Source organism: Myotis davidii, unplaced genomic scaffold (assembly GCF_000327345.1).
Source record: "Myotis davidii unplaced genomic scaffold, ASM32734v1 scaffold268, whole genome shotgun sequence".
NCBI lineage: Eukaryota > Metazoa > Chordata > Mammalia > Chiroptera > Vespertilionidae > Myotis > Myotis davidii.
The window spans coordinates 559719-581889 of record NW_006383015.1 but is presented as its reverse complement, the minus strand read 5'-3'; the positions used below and the strand labels follow the sequence as shown (position 1 = coordinate 581889).

The 22171-nt window shown below is 39.1% G+C and overlaps 1 protein-coding gene across 1 annotated transcript in view; it reads right to left on the bottom strand.

The window, feature by feature from the left end:
- The window catches only part of SCEL (sciellin), a 50307-nt gene that overhangs the window by 12605 nt on the left and 15531 nt on the right, over window positions 1–22171 (bottom strand). The window contains exons 6-11 of the mRNA XM_015558123.1: window positions 10056–10136; window positions 7823–7888; window positions 5834–5893; window positions 2102–2146; window positions 753–812; window positions 392–451 (exon numbers count right to left, since the gene is read on the bottom strand). Of these exons, the coding sequence (XP_015413609.1) occupies window positions 392–451; window positions 753–812; window positions 2102–2146; window positions 5834–5893; window positions 7823–7888; window positions 10056–10136 (372 nt within the window). The remainder of the gene's footprint in view (window positions 1–391; window positions 452–752; window positions 813–2101; window positions 2147–5833; window positions 5894–7822; window positions 7889–10055; window positions 10137–22171) is intronic.

The window sequence follows — 22171 nt, the reverse complement described above, 5'->3', positions numbered from 1 at the left end:
CATCAGTGGTGAAGGTCTGTGCTCCTAGCATTAAGTCTTATAATAAATATATTTAGTTCATAAACCAGCCTTTTGTCCACTACTTGGAGCATCCAGATTTCTTCCATTTTTGGATTTAAAAGGGAACTTAATTGGTGATCACCTAGGTCATACCCTTCATTTTATGGGATAAGGAAACAGAGGTCTCCCGAGGTTAAGTGACGCGCTCTGGGTCACCCAAATTGATGCTGGTGCAGAGCCTGCCCTAAGACATCCCCCCATCTCCTGACCCTGACTGGGCAGCTTGTTCCACCAGCCTTTCTGATCCTTGTTCTGAGCAGATGGTCTCCCTCAGCAAATACAGTCTAGGACTCAACCAGAGAAGCCTGTTAGAGACTTAATCAGGCCTTACCCTTTGCCATCTTTGTTTGGCCGGCTATTCAGAAAGAGGAGACTGTCAAGGCTTTGGGCTCTGTAAAACAAAAAGAAAGTCAAATAAAAAATTGCATATTGCAATAAAATTATGTGGTATCTTGAGAGGTCAACTACAATAAACATTCTTCATGAATTGCTCATTTACTCTTAGTGAACAAAAGAGCAGAAATCCTTCTGAGCAATTATGTCTGAACTAAATGTACAATGCTGAGGGCACCACCCCATCTGCTAGTACATTTTCCTGCCAGAGGATCCAACTCCCTCTCAGTCAGTGTCTGACAGAATAAAACAAGCAATCTGGGAGATCACATTTTCAGGTTAGAGACAGATGCACTTACCTTTTCTCTATTTGCTCTGCCTTAGGAGTTGTTCTGAAGATGCCATCAAGACCTTGATTTCTTCAAATGTATTAAATAAAAAAACCTTGTCAGTGGTAATAATAGAAACATAGACTCTATAGAAACATAGACCAGTTTACATCCAAGGCAGGAAATAGACGCTTGTTGGGAAAGATGAGCCACATTCTTGAAATTGCTTTATTCCAAACAGATCCTTTGATAGACTCAAAATTTAAATTGCAGTGGAGCTTAAAGAAAAGTTACAAATTGGGGATGTATAACCCGTAACAGGTACACAGATGTATTGTTTGGGTTCATGGAGTGTTTTTTTCTTGTTTTTTTGTATTTTTTAAAATATGTTTTTATTGATTTCTTTATAGAGATAAAGAAGCATTGATGAGAGATCTGCTGCCTCCCACAGGGTCCCTACTGGGAATGGAGCCTGCAACCCGGGCATGTGCCCCGACTGGGAACGGAACCAGTGACCTCTTGGTGCCTCAATCAAACTCAACCACTGAGCAACACCAGCCGAGTCATGGAGTGTTTTTTATTTTAATGTGAGCCAATAGTTACAAGATGGCATGACCTATAGAAACCTGAATTTTCAGGACCTCCTATAAATGTCCTGCAATGCTGGGCTCAAATTCTCACATGGCAATACTCAGAGGGAGCTGGGGAGCACCTGTGCTCTTTGGAAAGGATATTCCCCTAAGTTTTATACAGTCATTTACACCGGCCTGGCCTCCACAGGCCATTGGGTCTGGGATTCATGACCTCATACCTCCTTCTCATGTGGATCATTATGGTCAGAACAGAATATGAAAAATACATCTCTTGATCAATGAACTCATTTGGCATTTGCTTTTTCTCCTTTTCTTTGGTCCCTGTCTCTTCAGTATGTTAGAATGCAAAGTGACAGAGAGCTAGTTTAAACTCCACACATCTCTAACACAAACCTCAATTTTTTATAATTTTTAAAGTATGCAGTTATAAATGATTCAAAATACAGAGATAATGTTACCTAAGATAATAAGTGGTTTATGTAATGGTTAAACTTAACAGCAGTTAGTGATCAAACCAAACTCTGTTTATATACTAAGGTAACATTCAGGAAGAGAAATGTGATTATTTCTTTAACTGCTTTATTAAACAAATGTAATGTGAAAATCAAAGTCACTTTAATATTAGAATCTTTGCATTGTAATAACCATTCATAATAATGATACAATGCTGATTTCCACAAGCTTTATATTCAAAATTTGTAGGATACTTTTGACTAGCCCAGAATGTGAGTCTTCACACTATATAATTCAGTTATAAAGCAAAAAGTAAATGTATTAAAATCTTACCTATTCAAGCTTTTGTTCATTTTGATTATATTATCCAATTCTTCACTTTTGGAAGAAAAAAAAAATTTCACATCAGTCACAGCCTGAACAGAATCAAACAGCAGATTCACCTTAAAACAACTATTTCTGAGTTCTCTGAAATACAACACATATCCCACCTCTATCACCTATGGAGATGCTGTCTACCCTTCAAAGCTGTCCTCAGACACCTCTTTCTCGAAGAACTTTTTTCCCGTCTTCCAACTGAACAGAGTCCCTCCATGTTTGCAATCCCAGCAGCATTTTGTTTATTTGCACCTCCTCTAGGGCACTTACATGATTGCACTTCACATGGCAACTGCGACTTGTCCCATACAATTGTCCCTGCTCCTGCGCATACAAGTGTGCACACAGACATACTTAGCATTTGGAACTGTGTTTTACCTCAGATCCTCCTCAGTCTTTAACATAGTGTCTTTCATCCAGTAGATGCTTAATACCAGTTTTTAACTGAATCAACAAATATAGGTACATTGGCTAATTGTAGATCCTACTCTTGCACAATGTATTTGCACAAAGCAGCTATTCAACAACACTTGTTCATCGTTAAGTCTGACTGCTTTCTTGAATTTTTGTTAACCTCATCCCAGGCCAGCTAAATTTGTTAGCCTGTCTTTGTATTTGAGTCCTGTAAAGTCTTCACTGTCTGCTTCTTTGAGAACAACCTGTCTAAGCGAATGCCCTGGGCTCCAGAATATCCCTTACAAACACAAGCTTACCTCTCTGCCCCGAGAAGGCAACCTCAGTGAGTTTCATGGCCCTCTTCCCTCCTCAGATGTATCCTTTTCTCGTAGGTCCACCCTCTTCACCACCATTTCTCTGGTGTTCCTCATTCAATTTTTCAATTAAAAAATTTTGGTTCTCTCTGGTTCCTGATCTAGAACCACATGTTTTTCATACTTTATCAATGTTTCTCTTTTTTCTTGATTCATTACTGGTGTTTACCAGGGGGCTGTGAGGCCCAGTAACTTGATAGTTATACATTCAGGCTCCCAAGTGAGGAATGCCTGGATACCTGGAATCCAGTGCAGGATTCGCCACGTACGAGTTGGCGACTCTGGGTGAGCTACCTAACCTCTGCCTTGACTTCTCCATCTGTACAATAAGAATACCAACTGGTCCCACCTCACAGAATCAATAAACTAATGAGGATAAAGTGCTTATATGATGTCTGGCAAGCCATAAATTAATTTTGGCCATTATAATAAACAGTTCCCAGTCAAAAATAAAATTTTCATTTTTTGCTTTTGAACTGCATTTAGAGATGCTAAGACATTGGCTTAGCCTTGGAAAGGTATAGTTGCTGAGTCATGTATGTGCTTTGAAGAGGCCTGACACCAGGTAACAACAGTCCTCTTAGAAACCCTTAAGAACACGTTAGATCCACAGCCATCACATAGCTGAACCTGTTCAGGTAATATTATGTATTCTATGGTAGGATTGAAGGCCGAGAATAAATACTGAAATACAAAAATCACTGACTGTGAAAAAAATAAATGTTTTCTCTTTATGTGGGACACACATTACCCAGGCCCCTGACACAATGCCCCATTGTCTTTTCTTGCTTGAAATTCTACCGTCCAACTCTCAGGCTGTGAAAGAGCAAACCTAACAATCCTGTAAATTTTAGCCACAGACCTTTCTGACTGGTATGAGTCACAATAATGAGATTATCAGGATTGGGGGTTGCTCATGTTTATCACAAGAAAATTAGCATAAATCATGAGGAGACACTCTGTAGTAAATTAAATAAAATAGAGATTACATCCTGAATGAAGAAGTTCAGCTTTTAAAATGACCTTAAATTGATGAAAGCTTTGGATATTAAGTTTCACCATTGCATTTGCAATAAATTAAATGCTTTTAATCAGATAAGAATTTCACAAAGGAACTTCACAGAGAGCAGCTGGGATAAATAAAGCTATTCTAGTCCCTGTGAACATCCCACAGGAACAATACTCAGCTACGGATGCAGCAGACATTTTCCCTGCCCCCCCCAGTCAAAGCAGCAACTTCTCTCTGAGAAGAATGTATCTGGCTTTGGGGTCTGTGCATCGTGGCTGGGGAGAGTGGACAGGAAAGTTCAACTGACTGAAGCTCTCGTTGTCTTTGTTTGATTTATGAGAAACCATAATTTCTCTTCAGTATCACTCCCCTATCTCTCTCTTAAACTTCCCTTTCACCTACCAAAAACTATCTATTTTTAAACCCTATTAAAAACAAAATATTACCTAGATCAAAAATGAATAATTAAAATTAGAGATCTAATTTGATGAGAGAAGAAATGGAAATGAAACATTCCTGATGCTCTCTAGAGTTCCCTTCCAGATTCAGAGCTCCTCTTCTGTTTGCGAATTTGCACAGAGCTAAGTGCTACTTCTGTTTCTTCTCTGCAGTCCTTTCAACTGAGGCTGCAATCCCTAACAACACTAAGCATTGCTAAATTCCATGAAGCAAAAAAATTTGTAGGCATGGGGATTTAAACTATGAAATATTAATATTCAAGGTTTTCTCACTGTGCATCATTATTTTGCCTACTCTATGAACACCTACTTTGTACAAAGCATCAGGTCAGACTCAGTAAATGACCTATGATGAATAGAAGAAACATCCGCTCTGATAGAGTTGATAGAGATGATGAGACATTTATATAAATACAAAATAGCACCAAGTATGATTAGTTGTTATAAAATATAAATAGTGGGGCTCTAATTGCTTAGAGAAGCAGAAGTCACACTTCACTAGATCACTCAGGGAAGACTTCCCAGAGGGAATGATATTTGACCTGGATCTTGAAAAATAGGTAAGACTTGGATGGACGGAAATGGTGACCTTGAGGCTGGAAATGGGTAGAATGGCATAAACATGGCAGAGTATCTGGAAACTATAGGAAGGAAATAATTTAACTTGGTATTGAATATAGGGTAACTGTAAGGGTAAAGTCAGAAATAACTCTAGAATGTTAGGTTGGAGCCAGCTCAGCAAGGGCCTTGAATGAGGTTTTATGTGATTGAGTGGGCACGGGGGGCCAGTGGAGTATGGTTCAAGCAGAAACTTAGGAAAAGAACTTTAGCGGGAATGATGGGTAGTCATGGTGCAGTGGGAGCAGAGACTGGAGGAGTGTAAGTAAATCTGGATGAGCTACTCTAATAACCTGTGCTGGAGTCAATGAAAGTTTGAACAGGGGTGAGGCCATGATGGCATGAGGGATACTTTAGACACTTAATCCATATATGTCTGGTTACATAGAGAGAAAAAGACATGGACAGATCAAGAATGATTCCAGAAAGATGAATATTGGAGCAGAGGAGAAGTCTGGAAGCAGCCTCTTTTGGAAGGACGTTGAATATGGCTTAGGACATGCTAAATGGGAGTGCTGGGAGAGAGATAAAGAAATCGGACAAGCAACATAATTACAGGACTGGTGGTTTGGAATGAGGTCAAGATCATGGAAGCTGAGGTCACTAGGCTATGTACTGTCACCAGAAGAGAAAGCAGAGGAAGAAAAGTATCCATAAATATCAGCAAGTTTGTCAGGGACACATCCACAACCACTGATTCTTTCTTCTTTTATATTCTGTATTATATTACAAACATCAGAATGTTGCTTACACTGGGAACTTTAAGGTACTGGTAAAGCATTTTGAAACATAAAGAGAAGAAAAAAACAAGCTCAAAGCTCTGAGATCTCACCCCTTGTCAGTTCTCTGAAGTGAAGTAGCCACTTTGACAATGTTCTCCAGATCCTGACGACTTCAAACAATGAAAAGTAAATACAGGTCAATGATAGTAGAGCTACCCTTGAAGCAGCTAACATTTCTCTTCTGTTCTCAGTGAGAACAAAAAAGCCATAGTTCATGTGATATTTAGAGATTATTGAGTCTAACTGAATAACAAAATAGTTCTATAATATCAGCTCATGGTACACACACATACACACACACCACTCTTTCATTCCACCTGGGCATTGGTTCTGCCATCTAGTGCTCACTGAAACAACTACAGTTTCTCCTAAGATGTAATTGGGTGAAGTTCTATACCTAAAAAGAAGGATGTGTGAAAGAAAACACAGTTAACTGCAGAAGTAAACACAGAAGCATGTTCAAAATTTTTTCAACCGGAACCAAGGAGCATTAAGCAGCCTATGCAGAGGATTGATTCATCCCTCACATGAGGTGAAGAGGCACTGTCTTCTTAGGCTCCAAATGAGAATCCCCTTTGGAGATTCAGAAGATACACATGCGTACTAAAGGTTGTGAGAAGTCTTATGTCAGAGAACTCAGTATTTCCTCAGTGTGTTGGGCCAGTGAACCCTTCCTCTGCAGAACATGCATTAGCGTCGGGTGGCACATGGGACACAGTCTGGGAAATGTTGAAGTAGAGCTGCACCTTAAGTTACTAGATACTAGAGAAACACGATGTTTCCCATAGGTAAGGTATCTGTGTGATGTATGTTTCAAAAAGTTTTGACTGAAAAAATTGGTTTACCATACTGATTAAAATGGTAAACTTATAATAATAAAAATTGGCTTATCATATTGATAGGTCTACAAAATAGCACTGGCTCAAGAGCTAATTTCAAAAAACGTTTTTTTTTCTAAATAATAAGTCATAATGATGTATCCAAAACAAATACTAAACTAGAAGAGATGTGCAAGACAACAGGTGTAAATCAGGACTGTACTGGGGAAACCTTTCCTAAAGTTGTCAATACAGTTTGTGGGCCTCTTCCTGATGATGAGGTAGAGCTGGTTGTGACCTTATTTATACAGCCATGGGCAAAGCTTTTGTAGAACAAGTTCAATCGAATGACTAGATTTCTACCTTTTCATTTATACAACACCAACCTTGGGACATGAAGAGATGGTTTTCTGTCTAAGGGGTTTAATCTTATTCCATTATCACATTCAGACAATTTTGGTTGCTTTCTTTATGTAAATCTTAGAATAGAAATTAAATAAATAGAATTCTTAGGTACATATAAGAATACTTATTTCCCACTATATTGAAATCAGCTGGAAAACTATCTATTTTATTGTTAACTAGAGGCCCTGTGCACAAGGGGGTCCTTCAGCCTGGCCTGCACCCTCGCACAGTTCAGGAGCCCTCGGGGGGGTGTCCAACTGATGACTTAGGCCCACTCCCCATGGCAGTCAGACATCCTTTATGCTATTGCAGAGGCAGGAGAGGCTCCCGCCAGCCACCGCTGCTGTACTCGCCAGCCATGAGCCTGGCTTCTGGCTGAGCAGCTCTCCCCTTGTGGGATCAGGCCAAAACCAGCTCACCAACATCACCCATTGGCCAGCCAGGGAGGGACCATAGGAGGGCTCCAGGACATGTCCCACCCATCTGGCTCAGTCCCGATTGGCCAAACCCCAGCAGCAAGCTAACCTACCAGTCGGAGCATCTGCCCCCTGGTGGTCAGTGCACATCAGACCAAATGGTCAACCAGTCGACTGTCTGCTTCTTGGTGGTCAGTGAATGTCATAGCAAGCAGTTGAGGACCTTAGCATATCTTTAGCATATTATGCTTTGATTGGTTGAATGATTGACTGGTTGACCGTATACTTAGCATATTAGGCTTTTATTATATGTGATGATTACTTAGTATTTTTAAGTGTTCTAATACAGCATACTTTATAATTTCTACAAATGCATAGACATAGAAATAGTTCATTGTACCTTATATTTCTTTCAGCAGATCTGTTGGTTTCTGTATATACACTTGCTTTAGGTGGACAAATCTGCCTGTATTTTAAAAGTTAAAATAATGTTTGTTAGGTAAGAAAACACCGCTCTGTAAGATTTAAATTGTTATTAAAACATTTACGTCCAAAATATCAAAGTGTATTAGAACACTATTTGAGATTACAAACTTCTCTAGAACTCAACCGCAGATTCCATTTGAAATTCTAGAGTCTAATATACTAACTTTGCAATTTAATCTATCTCACTTAATATATTTTAAACCACTGAGTAGATATAGAAATATCTATTCTAAATATATTCATTTATGTTTGTTTTATTTTAGTTTTTCAGCCATCAATAAAGCATTTTCATACTTATCTCTTTTAGATAATGATATAATATAAAATATTAAGAATCATTTTTTGTTATTAGACATCAGAGGGATAACTTTTTCTTAAAGACATTCCATTTGAATACTATCAAGAAATATAACTGCTCAGATATGAAGGGAAATATTTTTAAATTTCCAGTATACCCACTATATCCAGAATGATCACATTGAATTGACAGAATTAAATTTTACAATGCTAGGTTCTGTCACAATTTATGATATAGGTTTTTCTCTGCTCTTTTTCCCAGTATCTTATTGACCTACTTACACATTCTTGCTTGTTCTCAAGAAACTGTATTCAACTTTTTTTTTGTACTCCCGAGGACATGTGTTAATTACATAGGAAACACTTCCCTTTCATATTCTTTCATTAAAATCATCTTGCTGTGATTAAAGTAATCAGGACTTAAAGCATGTAAGTTGTCCTAATTTTATTTTTAAGATCATTGGTGGAAGAAATAAATTAGACTACTTAAAATGGATTAGACCAATTCCCATGAAATGTATCTTCTTTTGAATCTACATAAGTTCACTACTTTAGAGTTGCTGATTTTAGATTAGAATTTAGGAGCACTAAATCCAATTTATGTTATCTCCCTAAAAATGCTATTTAAATAAATATTTAATTTCTCAATGTTATAAAAGAAAAATAATGTAAGATTAAAAGCTTGAGAAGTTATTTTTAAGACTATAATTATAACCATTGTACAAATAAAAAGTTACAAATATGGCCTATATTTTTCATTAACTCAATGAAGATGTATTCTCTTAACTCATTAAAAAAATGTATCCTCTTATTCTAAGAACATTTCAAAGGCCCTATGAAGTATCACTGGAGAGAAATTCAGATCTGGGCTTTTAACTCAATGGGCTGAACACTTAATGCTACATAGCTTTGTCACCTAGTTAGCATTTTCTAGCTGCAGCTACCCTCTTACTATGAAATAGTTCTAGAATTGTCTTACATGTTGTAAAAAAAAACCCCACCATTACAAAGCAAAAATACAAAAGAGCCAAAGGCAGGCAATGAAGTGGATTTGATGTCTTAATTGAGACACCATTTTTAAGTTTCACAATTATAATGGAAATGTGCAATGTACATCTTGAAAAATGATTTGAGCTTATTAAACAGTTTAATAGGAACACATGGGAAGATGTTCAGGTCTCTGAATTTGTTTCTCAGTACTAATTACAGAGTGTCAGAGATTCAAAGCGGAAAAGCCGTCATCTTTTATTCTTGATTCGGAGACAAGTTAATTAGAACATTTTTCAAAATTTGTGATAGTTTTGAAGAAAATTACAAATTCCTTAGCTAAAATAAGACTAAAAAACTACCCAACGGTATTTCTTACCTAGGGAGGGTTTGAGCAGTAACACAAAATTTCAAAAACATCTTTGATCAGAAATTGTAGTTCTTAATGGGAAACCTAACTATGACTGAATATAAACCATATATATTAAATATATATATTTGCATGTAATATAACCATATATATGTGGGTATGTATATTTAGGAGAAAGAGATTCCTTGCATATCAGTTCCTACTACATAAATTAGAAGGCATCTGAGCATGAACACTGCCTGGACATTGAGATTGTTCAGTTTCTATCTAGAAATTGTATTTCCAAAGACAATTAATGGTCCTAAGTATTCAGAGGCAAACATAAACATACACTTGTGTTGACAAACAGAAGTAAAAAAAGTTTTACAAGTGTTTCTTCAATAAATGTACACACAAATCACACCCATACTTTACACAAAACAGGTGACAGTTCAACTGCTTTCATTTTCCTTGAACTTCTTCATTTCTGAAGTTTTGGAGTGCTAGGTCTTACCTATTATCCCGTCTCAGCTGGTTAGGAGATAAAACAGGAGAACTGGGCTTTGGCGGTATTGGAGGGTGAACACCTGGTTCCCTTTAAAACAGAACACAGCAGTTCATTTCACCATGGAAACATGATCTATTTTAGCATCTATTAATCGAACGCACTTATTATCTACATAAAAATATCTTATGCATGTTACAACCTCCCATACATGAGATAACTGAAAGGTCAAATCTAAAAAGCACTTAACTTTAAAGAAGTCAAATATTTAAATTATACATACTTTAAACATATAATCAAATGTTTTGAAGTCTTATCTTCTTTAACTATGATTTGAAACATGTGTGTGTGTTTTAAACAGCTTAAAATTTTGCTAGGTTATTTAGCTTAAGTCATGGCCTTTTGGATCAGCAGCACCTGAGCATAGTAAATGGTTCTTGGGTATTAATATATAAGCTCCTTTAGGAATTATGTCAACTATCAGGCAGCTACAGAAATGGCAAGGAAGGTTTTCAATTCTGCAGACCTCAAGGTAAAGTTGATTTGAAACTCTTTTCTAAATCTCCCTTAAATATTGTTAGTACAGGCCAGTTTGATGCTAGAAAGCATATACATACTGCCAGCCTAAACTTTGCAACAGTGCCTGACTGGATGACCTAGGAACTGGAGTCCGCAAATTACGTGCATATTTTGAATCAAGTCAGCATCCTACCCAGAGCATGTCACTCCCCTCACCACCACAAACATCCCATTGTCCATATCATTCTCAAGATAAATTCCATACCTACTGAAAGTAGCCTTGTGATCTAGACTTCGTGTACCTCTCTGGTTCCTGCAGCACACTAGGTGAGCATGTGGGCTCTAGACCCAGGCTGCCTGAACTGTTAGCTGTGTGACAATGAGTTAACCAGATTCAGTTTCTTCATCTGTAATAACCCTTCTACTAGGACTGCCGAGGTGTTGTCAGAACTGAATGGAATCATGTTTTTATTTAATAAACATTTATTGGTAGTTTTCTATGTACAAGGCACTCTACAGAGTGGACAATGTCCCTGTTCTCAAAAGACTTTTAATACACAAATAAATATATGATAGATGGGAAAAGTGCTATAAAGAAAAATAAAACAGAGTAAGGGGTAGAAATAGTATTTTATAGAGAATGGCCTGGGAAGGCCTTTCTGTGAAGTAAAATCTGAGCCAAGACCTGAGGGAAGTGCTCAATGAGCCCCAAGAACATCCATGGAAGAGCATATAAATATGGGCATGATCAAATTACAGATAGTGTTTAATACTTGAAACTGGATAAAACCACCAAGGGTATCAGTGTAAGCAGAGATGGAAAGTGGGCAAGTGTTGAACCCTGGGCCCTGCAATATTTTTAGATGTCAAGAATAAGAGAGGAAAACAGCAAAAGAGTGTCGGGAGAAATGTGAGGGTATGGTATCAAGGAGTAATAGTGTTTCAAGGAGTAACTGGCCATGCCAAATGCCATTGAGAAATTAAACAAAACAAGGAGTGGGGGTTAGCATGGTTTGGGCAATATAGTGGTCATTGGTAACTGATAAGAGCAGTTTTGATGGAGCAGTGGTGAAAAAACATTATAGGAGTGGATTTAAGAGAAAATGGGAAGGAGTGACATTGAGGTGCTTCTCAGTGAAGAGAGAAGTGAGAGATGCATAGCTACATGAAGGTCAAGGAAGGTTACTAGAGTAGGTAGATATGATGATGGGAATGATCCAATGAAGAGGCTAAATGTGATGGTACAGGAAATGAGGAATCTGAACCAGGAAATCTGGCTCCATGAGCCCTCCCCAACCCGTACTGACTCTTAATGGCTCCTTGGGCAGCACCAATGGCTCAGTTGAGGTTGGTACTCATAGAATTAAAATAAGGCTAGTTAACATTGTTTTATCTTGCCATACTAAGCTGCTTTGGGAGAATATACAGAGAGTTGGATTCAACTAAGTTTAGGATTCATCCAAGTAAATACAACAAAAGAATAGTGGCAAGGGAGGGGTACACATGAAAGTGATGACAATGAGGGACCGTGAGATGGACATGGAGGGAAATATGGATACGGAGGGAGGTGGAGAAACTGTGAAAGAATAATAAAATCAATGGATTGGTGGTTGTGGTGGGGGTGAGAAATTTCTGGAATCAGAAAACTGGAGAGGTGGGAGCTGGACAGACAGAAAGTGGAAGCCAGAGAGAGAAAGCTTTGAAATTGAAATTTTATACTGTATGTGGTTACCTACAAGGGCAATACCTAAAAGGTTACCTACAAGGGCGGCTCAGGTATGCTCAAGGACAAGATCATTGGAGGGGTCAAGAAAATGAAAGGCCAGGGTGGAAAAAGATCCCCTTCATAGATTTGGAAATCACCAAGTATTATGACAGGAGGCATGATTGTGAGAGACAATGAGCCTAGTGCTAAAAGCTTCAAGGAGTGAAGCGAGTGATTCAGATACCTTCAGATAATTCCTGTGTGAGGAAGAGATGTGCATGATGGCATGGCTCAAAGAAGATGAGGCGTGCAGAGGAGGAGGGAGTTAAAATTGATAGGAAGTGACCATGAGGAGCAAACAGAGCCCTGTGACATGCGGGATTAGGAGAAAAACAGTCCTCCCTGAGAGGAAGGCTGTGGGGACAGGGTTCTCCCAGAGGAGTGAGAGACCATACAGTCAGAGACTAGCTTAAAGAGCAGCAAGTTTTGATGATACTGGATGGCACATCCATGAGGCACTGTGGAAAGGTTTGAGATCAAGATGATGTTAACAAGGGTGGCAGACATTGCTGAGTTAGTCCCAGAGCTTTCTCCTAGAGTGTGGTCGTGAGACTGGGTGATGGTCTGTGGAGCAGCAGAGAGTGGAGCATGGTGGGTTTCCTGACTCTCGTGTTGATGGTGGCACTGAAGTCAGGAGAAGGGCATGAACGCATTAGAGCACTGCCTGATGAAGGTGCTCAAGTAATGCCTAGTGCTATGGTCATTGTTTTAACCCCACAGGAACCCAAAACTGAACCTGTGACAATTACTTGCATTTCCTATCCCCCTCATCCCCTACATACCACCATATTCTGGCTCCTCTCTGGAGTATTGCCTTCTCCCTTTCACCTGGATACCTCCTCCTTGCCCTTCAGACCTTGGCTTGTGTGTTACTGTCTCTAAAGGTACCCAATGCTGTGTTGGGAACATCCCTGTGTTTCTCACAGCACACCCTCTTCACAGCACATATCATGTTTTCATTTGTACATAATTTTCTGTCTCCACACTGGACTGAAAGCTCCTAAAAGGATAGTTATATCTCAAATACTAGAATTATGTGTGACATGGGTGTCCAATAAAGATGTGTGAAATGAATGAGAGGAGTGATTAGATGAGTTTCTATTTGGTGAAGAAGGAAATGGCTACTGAAGAGAGGTCTGAAACTTTCAAAATCTTCAAGTTTAGCTGCACCATAGAAGAAATCCATTGTTGATTCCACTCCTGGGTACCTAGCAGGTGCCAGGTGCTCAGCTGAGTTACTATGTTACATGATATGCTGGGAAAAACTATTTACATAAAAATGGTTTCCTGTTGTGGCTCAGGGTTAGAGTTTACAATTAGATAGAATTCATTTGTGTTGCCATCATCTTCTCAAAAAATATCTCTGTTTGGAGGATCATTTGATATCACTCACATGATCATGTGTCTTTATTGTACCTGTGTGGATTAGCTGATTATATGCTTTTCTCCCAGGGGTAAAGGATAGGGGTAAGAAGATGGTCAGTCCTGGGTTACCATGGATCTACACAGGGCACTGGATATCTGAGAACAAGCAGGAGAGGGTGACAAGATGAAAAGGATTAAAAAAGGATGATGCCAAACGGTGCTTATGCCAGAACTCATTGATGAAAAGACAAGTTACTTCCAGTTTGGAATGGCTAAGGCCCCAAAGAGGGGGGTAAATACTGATTGGGTGTGTCTGGGAGGCAGAGGTGGGTGGAGAAGTAGACGTGAGTGCCCAGTGTGGAGATGGTTTGGAGCATACCCAGGAAAGAAAAGAAAAGGTGGGTGTATAGTTGTCAAAGCCAAGAAAAGTTGGGGAGCATATTTATTTCTGAGGGTGATGCATTCCCCCGCTCCCCCCCACTGGGCAGGGGCTAGGTGATGCCACATTGACTTCAATTCACCTCAAAGGAGGTTTCATTTGCATCTCTGCAATGACAGTACCAGATGATAGAACCCCAGCCCTCTGGGAAAATGAGAGAAATCATTCAAGCCATGCCAGGAGCTCGAGGTGATGCCAAGCAGGGGGATTAAAATGCCAGAGCAATGCAGGAAGCTAGGGCCTGGAATGTTTTGAAGAGATGGAAACAAGAGACATTCATGTAGAATGATCCTGTTTGAATACCACTTTGAGACATATGTTTAAGCTTGTATTAATTGACCCTGGCTCTCCCCTCTGTCTTTCCCTCAGTCCCAGAAGACCTTTGCAGGACCAACACCAACATATTGGAGCATCCATGCTTTTGTTCTGGCCCTCCGGTCCAGTTTAAGAACCCATTGTGGCCCTCGAGTCAAAAAGTTTGCCCACCCCTGCATTAGAGGCTACAACTATGATGAATAACTTTCAGGGATAACATGGCAGTGCTCACAAGAAGCATGTGAAAACTTGCCGATAGTAGTGCAAGGACGAGAGCTAATAGAAATAACATTGTAAAGCTGTTCCCGTTACTTCCTTTTCATGTGCTACTGCAGAGATCACTTCTCATAGTGCTGTTGTTGTTTTTAAATAGTGAGCTTAGCTCTGTGACTTCTGCTCAAAACTGACTTTGTGAGGAATATTTCCATTATCACAGCACAGGTCTAGATTGAAACTAGAACAATTGACTCTTATATTTAATTATGAGTTTCATTTTCACTTTCCATTATGCCCAGCTTTTGTATCCCACAAATTTTATCTTTTATTCCAATGATGACAAAGGATATGGAACTTATATTTAACGAGTTCTAGCAACAGGCGAATTTGCCAGGCTCTTGTATACTTTATTTTATTGAATCCATCCATCCACCCTGTGGAGTGTGTATTATTATTATTATTATCATTATTATTATTACTCAGCGAGTCTCAAAAAGTTGAGTAATTTGCCCTGGATCACATGGCCAGTCAGTGGTTTCATTCTATTCTTTCTGAGGTCACATCCCATGCTTTTTTTTTCTTTATGTCATACTGTAGCCAACCAAAATTCTTCAGGTATGTCCAATGAAAATCTAATAACAACAAGTTGTCTTGCATAATTTCCTTGCCCAAGGAAGGAATCATTAGCTCAACAAGTACTTATTCCACAGTTACCCCAGTTATACTGTTAGACACACAGCAGTGTCTGAAGCAAAATTGGTGATTCGAAGAAAAGTGTGGCCCATGCTGTCAACGAGCTTAGAGATTGTAACGTGCATGTTCAGAAGAATGATTGCTGCTGATGTCTCACTTGGCCATTTCAATAAGTCATAACAGAACAACGGGGCATGTCTGGAAAGAGCACTAATTCTCTCTAAACTTCTGCTTATTTATGCAAAGAAGGAAAAGATTGGCCCAGACCTATGGCTTCAAACCATTACACAACTATGGGTAGGCAGAGTTATTGTAAGGAGTTCTCAGTTCCACGGTGCCCCAAGTACTTGCTGTAGACCAAGCACCTTGCACAATGTATACTGCACTTTACTAATGTATGTGGATGCTGTTGTGGTTCATAAAATCCCCAATTAGTATCATTTATGTTGGATCTATAAGAACATTAATAACGCTTTTAGCTGGTCAGTAGATACAAAGAGACAAATTTTTAAGTCTTGGTGAAGTCATAGCATCTTTTGGTCCTTAAATGTCTTTCTCAAAGACATAGTTAGAATAGTTCAATGATTATCAGGTGAAATTATAATCATTTTCAGCATGCAAAAGGAGTCTATTAGAAATGAGTCATAGACTTACATGTAAAACATACAACTATACAACTTTTAGAAGAAAAATATTTGTGACCATCGGGTAGGCAAAGAGTTCTTAGATATAGCACCAAAAGTACAATTTATTTAAAAAAAAAACTTGATAAATTGGACTTCATTAAACTAAAAACTTTGAAAAAGACATTAAGATGATGAAAATACAAGCCACACACTTGGGAAAACAATATTTTTTAATCACATACCTAACAAAAATCTTGTAAACAGAACACCTTATCTAAAAAAATCTCAAAAATAAACAAGAAGTAAACTAACCACCAATCAAAGATTAGATAAATAATTTGAACAGATATTTCACAGAAGAAGATGTATACATGACAAATGAGCACATGAAAAGATGCTCAACATCACTAGTCTCTAGGGAAATGCAAATTTAAGCCACTGAGATACACTACACCCCTATTTGAATGGTTAATATGTTTTTTAAGCTGACAATATTAAGTGATGTTTAGAAAGTGAAAAACGTGAACTCTCATACATTGCTTGTGGGAATGCAGAATGGTGCAGCCACTTTAAAAAGTGTTTGTCAGTTTCTCATAAAATTAAATACATACTCAGTATATGACCTAGCAATCCCACCTGTAGACATTTATTCAAGAGAAATAAGTACATACGGTCATATGCAGACCTGTATGTGAATATTTAAAGCATCTTTGGGGAAAATATATATATATATATGTCTTTCAACTAGTGAATAAATAAATGAACTTTGTATCTCTGTACAATGGAATACTATTTAGCAATGAAAAGGACTGAACTATTAATACATGCAACCGCATGGATGAGTCTCACATGTATTATGCTATGTGACAAAAGGCAGATTCAAAAGGTTCTATATTCTGTGTGATTCCACTTACATGGCATTCTGCACATGCCCAAGAGGGAGAAGAGAGATGAGAGGAAGAAGAGCCCTCCATTTGCCAAGTGTGAGGACAGTCCTAAGTAAAACATTGGTCCTTGCATCCCACCTCCCAACCTGGTATTACCACTCTGCTCCCCCAAGACTCATGGAAGTGCTGTCCCTATGTCACAGTATGCTCCTGCCACCCACATCCAGGCTCCCCAACGACCCAGGGTCTACTTGCTCCAAAGCCATTGCCTCTCCACAAAATCAAAACCACCATTCCCTCAATGTGCTCCAATTCTGCCCAGTTTTAACAGGAAAACCCCCTGATTTATGTTATTGACACTAAGATTTGAATGACCGTAGACAGCCCTTTAGCCTATGAGATGTTCATGCTAGTAACTGAGGTGAGACTTATAACCTATAGCTGATAACCTTAAGGCAATACTAAATGATGAAATAATTCTTTTTAATGAAAGAGTTTGGTTTTCATGGCTGGGGCAGAGGGAGTTGCAGTTTGGAGGGTGATGTTTTGGGCAGAGAGCTTGCCCCAAGGAACCCTGATTCTCACAGCTTCTCCTTTGCCCCTGTTTCTGATCCTGAAGGCTCCCTCCTTTGTCAGACTTCAAGGGGCTCCCTGTGAAGGTAGAGACAGCCCTGGGCCCTAGGGGAGGGAGGGGCAGTGAGAATCTGGGTTGAGGGGAAACAGGGATGTTTTCTGTTTGTTGTTGTTTGAATGTATGAGTTCATTAAAACTAGTGTCAGGAGGTCAGAGACCGTCTATGTTGATCCCACAGGACTGAGGAAAAAGCAGCTGATCGCTAGATTCAGACCTTCATTTCCACATTGTGAATCTGCTTCCTCCTCATTTTGTTTGAACAACGCTTTTAACAATGATACCCCTTAACTCAGGATAACATTGTTTTTGTCTTTTAATGTTTTGAATGGGCATTTTAGGCATTCAAATAAGTGAATTTAAAAATTCAAATAAGTGATTTTAAAATCACTGCACTTAGACGTTTTACTGAGTGCATTAGAATCTTAATTTTTACAAAGCGGATTCTAGTTAATATAAACATTTTTTGTTGAGGTAAAAGTAAAATATATTGTTTCTATTTAGCATGACAGCAAACTTTGTAGAGGGTTTTGTACCCAAAGAGTTAAAAACATTGCAGCATAATTAGATAGGTTACATCTTACCATTTATAGTAACAGACAAAAAAATATAACTGTAGTGCAAGGTTGCCATGGCAACACACTTCTCAATCAGGATTTTCTTTTTTCAAAATCTACCAATCAGCTAACAGAAAGTGAAAACCACTGAAGGAAAAGAGGTTGAAACAAATATGGATGAAAAATTATGAAAGAACATAGCAAGCAAGCATTTAACTATATGGTCATTTTCCGAGGTGTTTCTCCATGATTTGTTTTATCGGATATTACGTATTTTATTCTCTGTCTTTGAAAATGATTTCAGAAAAAACAACAGCAATACATTGTTGTTTTGTTGTTACTGGTGGTGATGGCTTTTGTGCTAATTCTGAATCATTAAACAGTAAGTAACAATCATAAACATTCATGCTGCCTGGTAAGCAACTACCTTAATTTAACTTCCAAGAGCTTCATGTGGCACTTAACCACTGAGTCTCTAAGTCACCTAAGTGCATAGTCAAAAGCATTGAATTTTCTATAAACAGAATACTTAATATTGAAAGGTAGGTTCTGAAATCAGAAGCAACTTCAACATCAACTTTCCAGAAATCTTGTTTCCATATTTCATTGTGAGGCAAGTAAGCATTTCTCATGAATGGCACCTACTATCCACTCTGTTGGATCAAGCCTGGCAAATGTTATCACTCTTGAAGGACTCAAAGGTGAGAAAAGGTTTAAGAACTTGAAAGTTGAGACATATACTAATGATTAGTGACTAACAGTTTTGGTGTCTGGCCTTTTAATAAATCTTCAAATGCAAAAAAGTGGGAAAGTAAAAACTCTCACTGGCTCTGACCTTCTAATAATTTTGCATAATGATTATATTTGTGCTTTCTTTTATATATATTTCACAATCTCTAGCGCATAGTCAGAGCTGAAATCACATAACAGCAAAACATTAACTCTTAAAACAGAAATGATATTCTGAAAAGGTACCGGACCTTATTACAAATTATAAATGAGTATGTCTCCATAATTTCTTATACTAAATAACATTGTTCTACATGACATCATATTTTGAATTACTGGATTTCCTGCTACTGCTAAATACAACTGATAAAGGTTGAATGCAGAGAAGGTGTCCTGGATAGAAATCCCATAGCTCTGCACACACAAATAGACACATGCATGCATGTATACACATACATACACAGCATGCATTCTGACATTAGAATCTTCACTCCTCTCCTTGTTGCTTGGAATAGCTCTGTCCTCTCCTCATCTCTGCATCTGGCTTACTCTTATCCATTTTTAAGGTTTACTTTTGTCATCTCCTCTTTGGACCCTACTACACCTCAAACACCCCCCCCCCCATTGCTTCCCTCCCCATGCTGCCACATATTCTGTGGCTGTCTCAGCCTTTGTGCTTAGACAAAGCACATGGAGCTACTCAGTTGGGGACAGGCTTCATCTTTAGCACTCCTGGCTCAAACTGACTCCCCCATGGACTTTGAATTTCTTGAAATAGGGACTGGGTTTAAACACCTCTGCATTCCTGAATTCTAGCAAAGGTCTTTCTTAGCACACAGTCAGAGCTCAATAAGTGTTTGGGGGAAGAAAGAGAGACAGACACACAGTGGGATAGAGAGAACAAGAGAGCTATGCGTATTTTATTATTATCCTCTTTAATCCTTACCTGAGGATATTTTTTTCCATTGATTTTTAGACAGAGTGGGAAGGTAGAAAGGAGCAGGGGAGAGGAGAGAGAGAGAGAAAGAGAGAGAGAGAGAGAGAGAGAGAGACAGAGAGAGAGAGAGAAACATTGATGTGAGAGATACACATTGATTGGTTTCCTCCCACTCCCTCCCTGATAGAGTGGGATCGAACCTGCAACCGAGGTACATGCCCTTGACCAGGAATCAAGCCGATGACCCTTTGGTCCACAGGCTGACACTCTAACCATGGAGCCAAACAGTCCAGGGTGAGATCTATGTTTAAACAGTCATATAACTTAAGCACACAGAATCAAGCCTAACTACAAAGAGACAAATCTGATAATGAGTTGAGGGAAATTCCTTATCTTATATATACTAAGAAATATTAAAAGTAATTAATCACTATGTACTTATCAACAAATTACTATAGATAAACTTATTGATGATTCAAAGGATTATAAGATGATGCTATCTAGTGAATGAGTATACCACAAAAGTAAGTAATGTTTAAAGGTCATCCACATTGAATTGCCAAGTGAAGATTGCAAGCTTTCTGAGTTCAGATTACAAAGACCACCCCTTGGACTGAGAAAGCCTGTGGAGGAAGTAAAAATGTGAAGACTGGGCTGGTTTTGGCTGCCTCTCATTGCACTGCACCTCTGCCACATACTTGCCCTAGTTAAGGTCTCGCTTTCCAGTTCCTCCTCTACCACCCCATGTCTAGACACACATCATTGTTCAACTTCCATTCTCTTCCTGTTTAATATTTTATCCATAGGTAACTTCACTCTGAAGATACCATATTTAAAATTGGGGGCTCATTCTCAAATCAAATCTCTGGCCAACTCTTATGTGAGCATCTCTCCCATTTCTCACTGCTTGGAAATTACCTCCACAAACATATCCTTCCAGTATCCCAGGCTCTACCTGCGAAACTCAATGCACATGCAGCTTCAAAGACCAACTGTGTACTTCTCATTATGCTCCTACCTCTTCCTACACTGACTGGTGACATCACTATCCTTCACATCACTCTGGGATTGAAAGCCTGGCATTGTGTAATTTCTCTCCTGCCTCCCCTCACCCCCACTTCTCTCAGGACCTTTTCTTGAATCCCTTGTTAGAAGCTCTCCTTACCATATCAGAGTTCCCAGAAAATGTTGATGTTTTTCTTATGACCCCACAGTTGATCCTGTGTTATGGTTACTTGTGCAACCATATATTATCCAAATTTTGGAGTTATAAAAGACCCCAAGCTGCTCTTACCCTTTGGAGCTCCCACTATGCTGCTGAGTGGGGTCACCTAGACATGTAAGCCTCATCTTTGACCAACCCTCCCCCCCCTCCAAATCTCATGCTGTCAGTCACTTCCTCCCCATGACAACCTGTCAAAACACCATCAGAATGAAGCCTATAGTGTGCTACTGCCCCCAGGTGGTCACATTTTTTTCCTTGATCAGCACATCCCTGGAACTACAATGACTGAATAAAGGTAGTAAGGGAGATAGAGAGGTCAATGACAGTTTTGACGTTTTAAGTGTATGTGACTGGATGTTTATATTATTGTGACATCAAAAATAATTTTACTTTTAAAGGCAGCATAGAGTGCCTCCCAAAGAGTGAGTATAAGATTACGTTTAGTTATGAGGATAAGATTCTGTGAAGATAGCCTGGCACAGCATACAGAGACCTAAACTACTGGGCATAAGTAATTTGTAGGGATTAGGCGAGGGGGAGGGAGAAAAAGAGAGGAGGAGGAAAATGAGGAGAAGAGAGATGGAAGAAAGAAGTGAGGGGCTGCTGAGCAGACTAGCAACAGGGTCATGCCTCCAGAGAAATGTCAGCCAATGAGAAAGGACCAATAGCAGGGGTGGCCAAAGAACTTACAAATAGGGATTGGTAATGTAACATTTTACGTAGTTTGGCCTGGGCTTCTACAATACATTACTACCACTCCCACAATCTCACATCCTTATTAAAATCTTATGCAAGTGGTATTCGGACAAAGCAAGGAAAAGAAGCTGCTATCACCTGTGCCTGCGTTAGTGCAGAGCAGAGAACACAACAGAGATAAGTCCGAAGTGACATTTTGGGATCAGATTAAAACATGGCCACAAGAGCTCAACTGCCCTCCTTGCATTCCAGGCAGAGGAAACCTGATGGGTGAAGGGTCTATGGAAGGTTGGAACAGAGAGCACGGGGGAGTTATGAGGGTCTGAGCTGGCAGTCAATGCAAAGGATTTGTATCTTTATTCTAAGAATGATAAAAGGTCACAATTTTTATTTAGGAGCGTGATATGTTCCAATTCATAAAAAATAAATATCACTCTGGCAACTGTGTAGAGAAGTGATTAGGGAAGTATGCATCAGTGTGAAGGAGGGAGAACACTTAGGTAGCTGCAGCTGTGGTCGGGGGGAC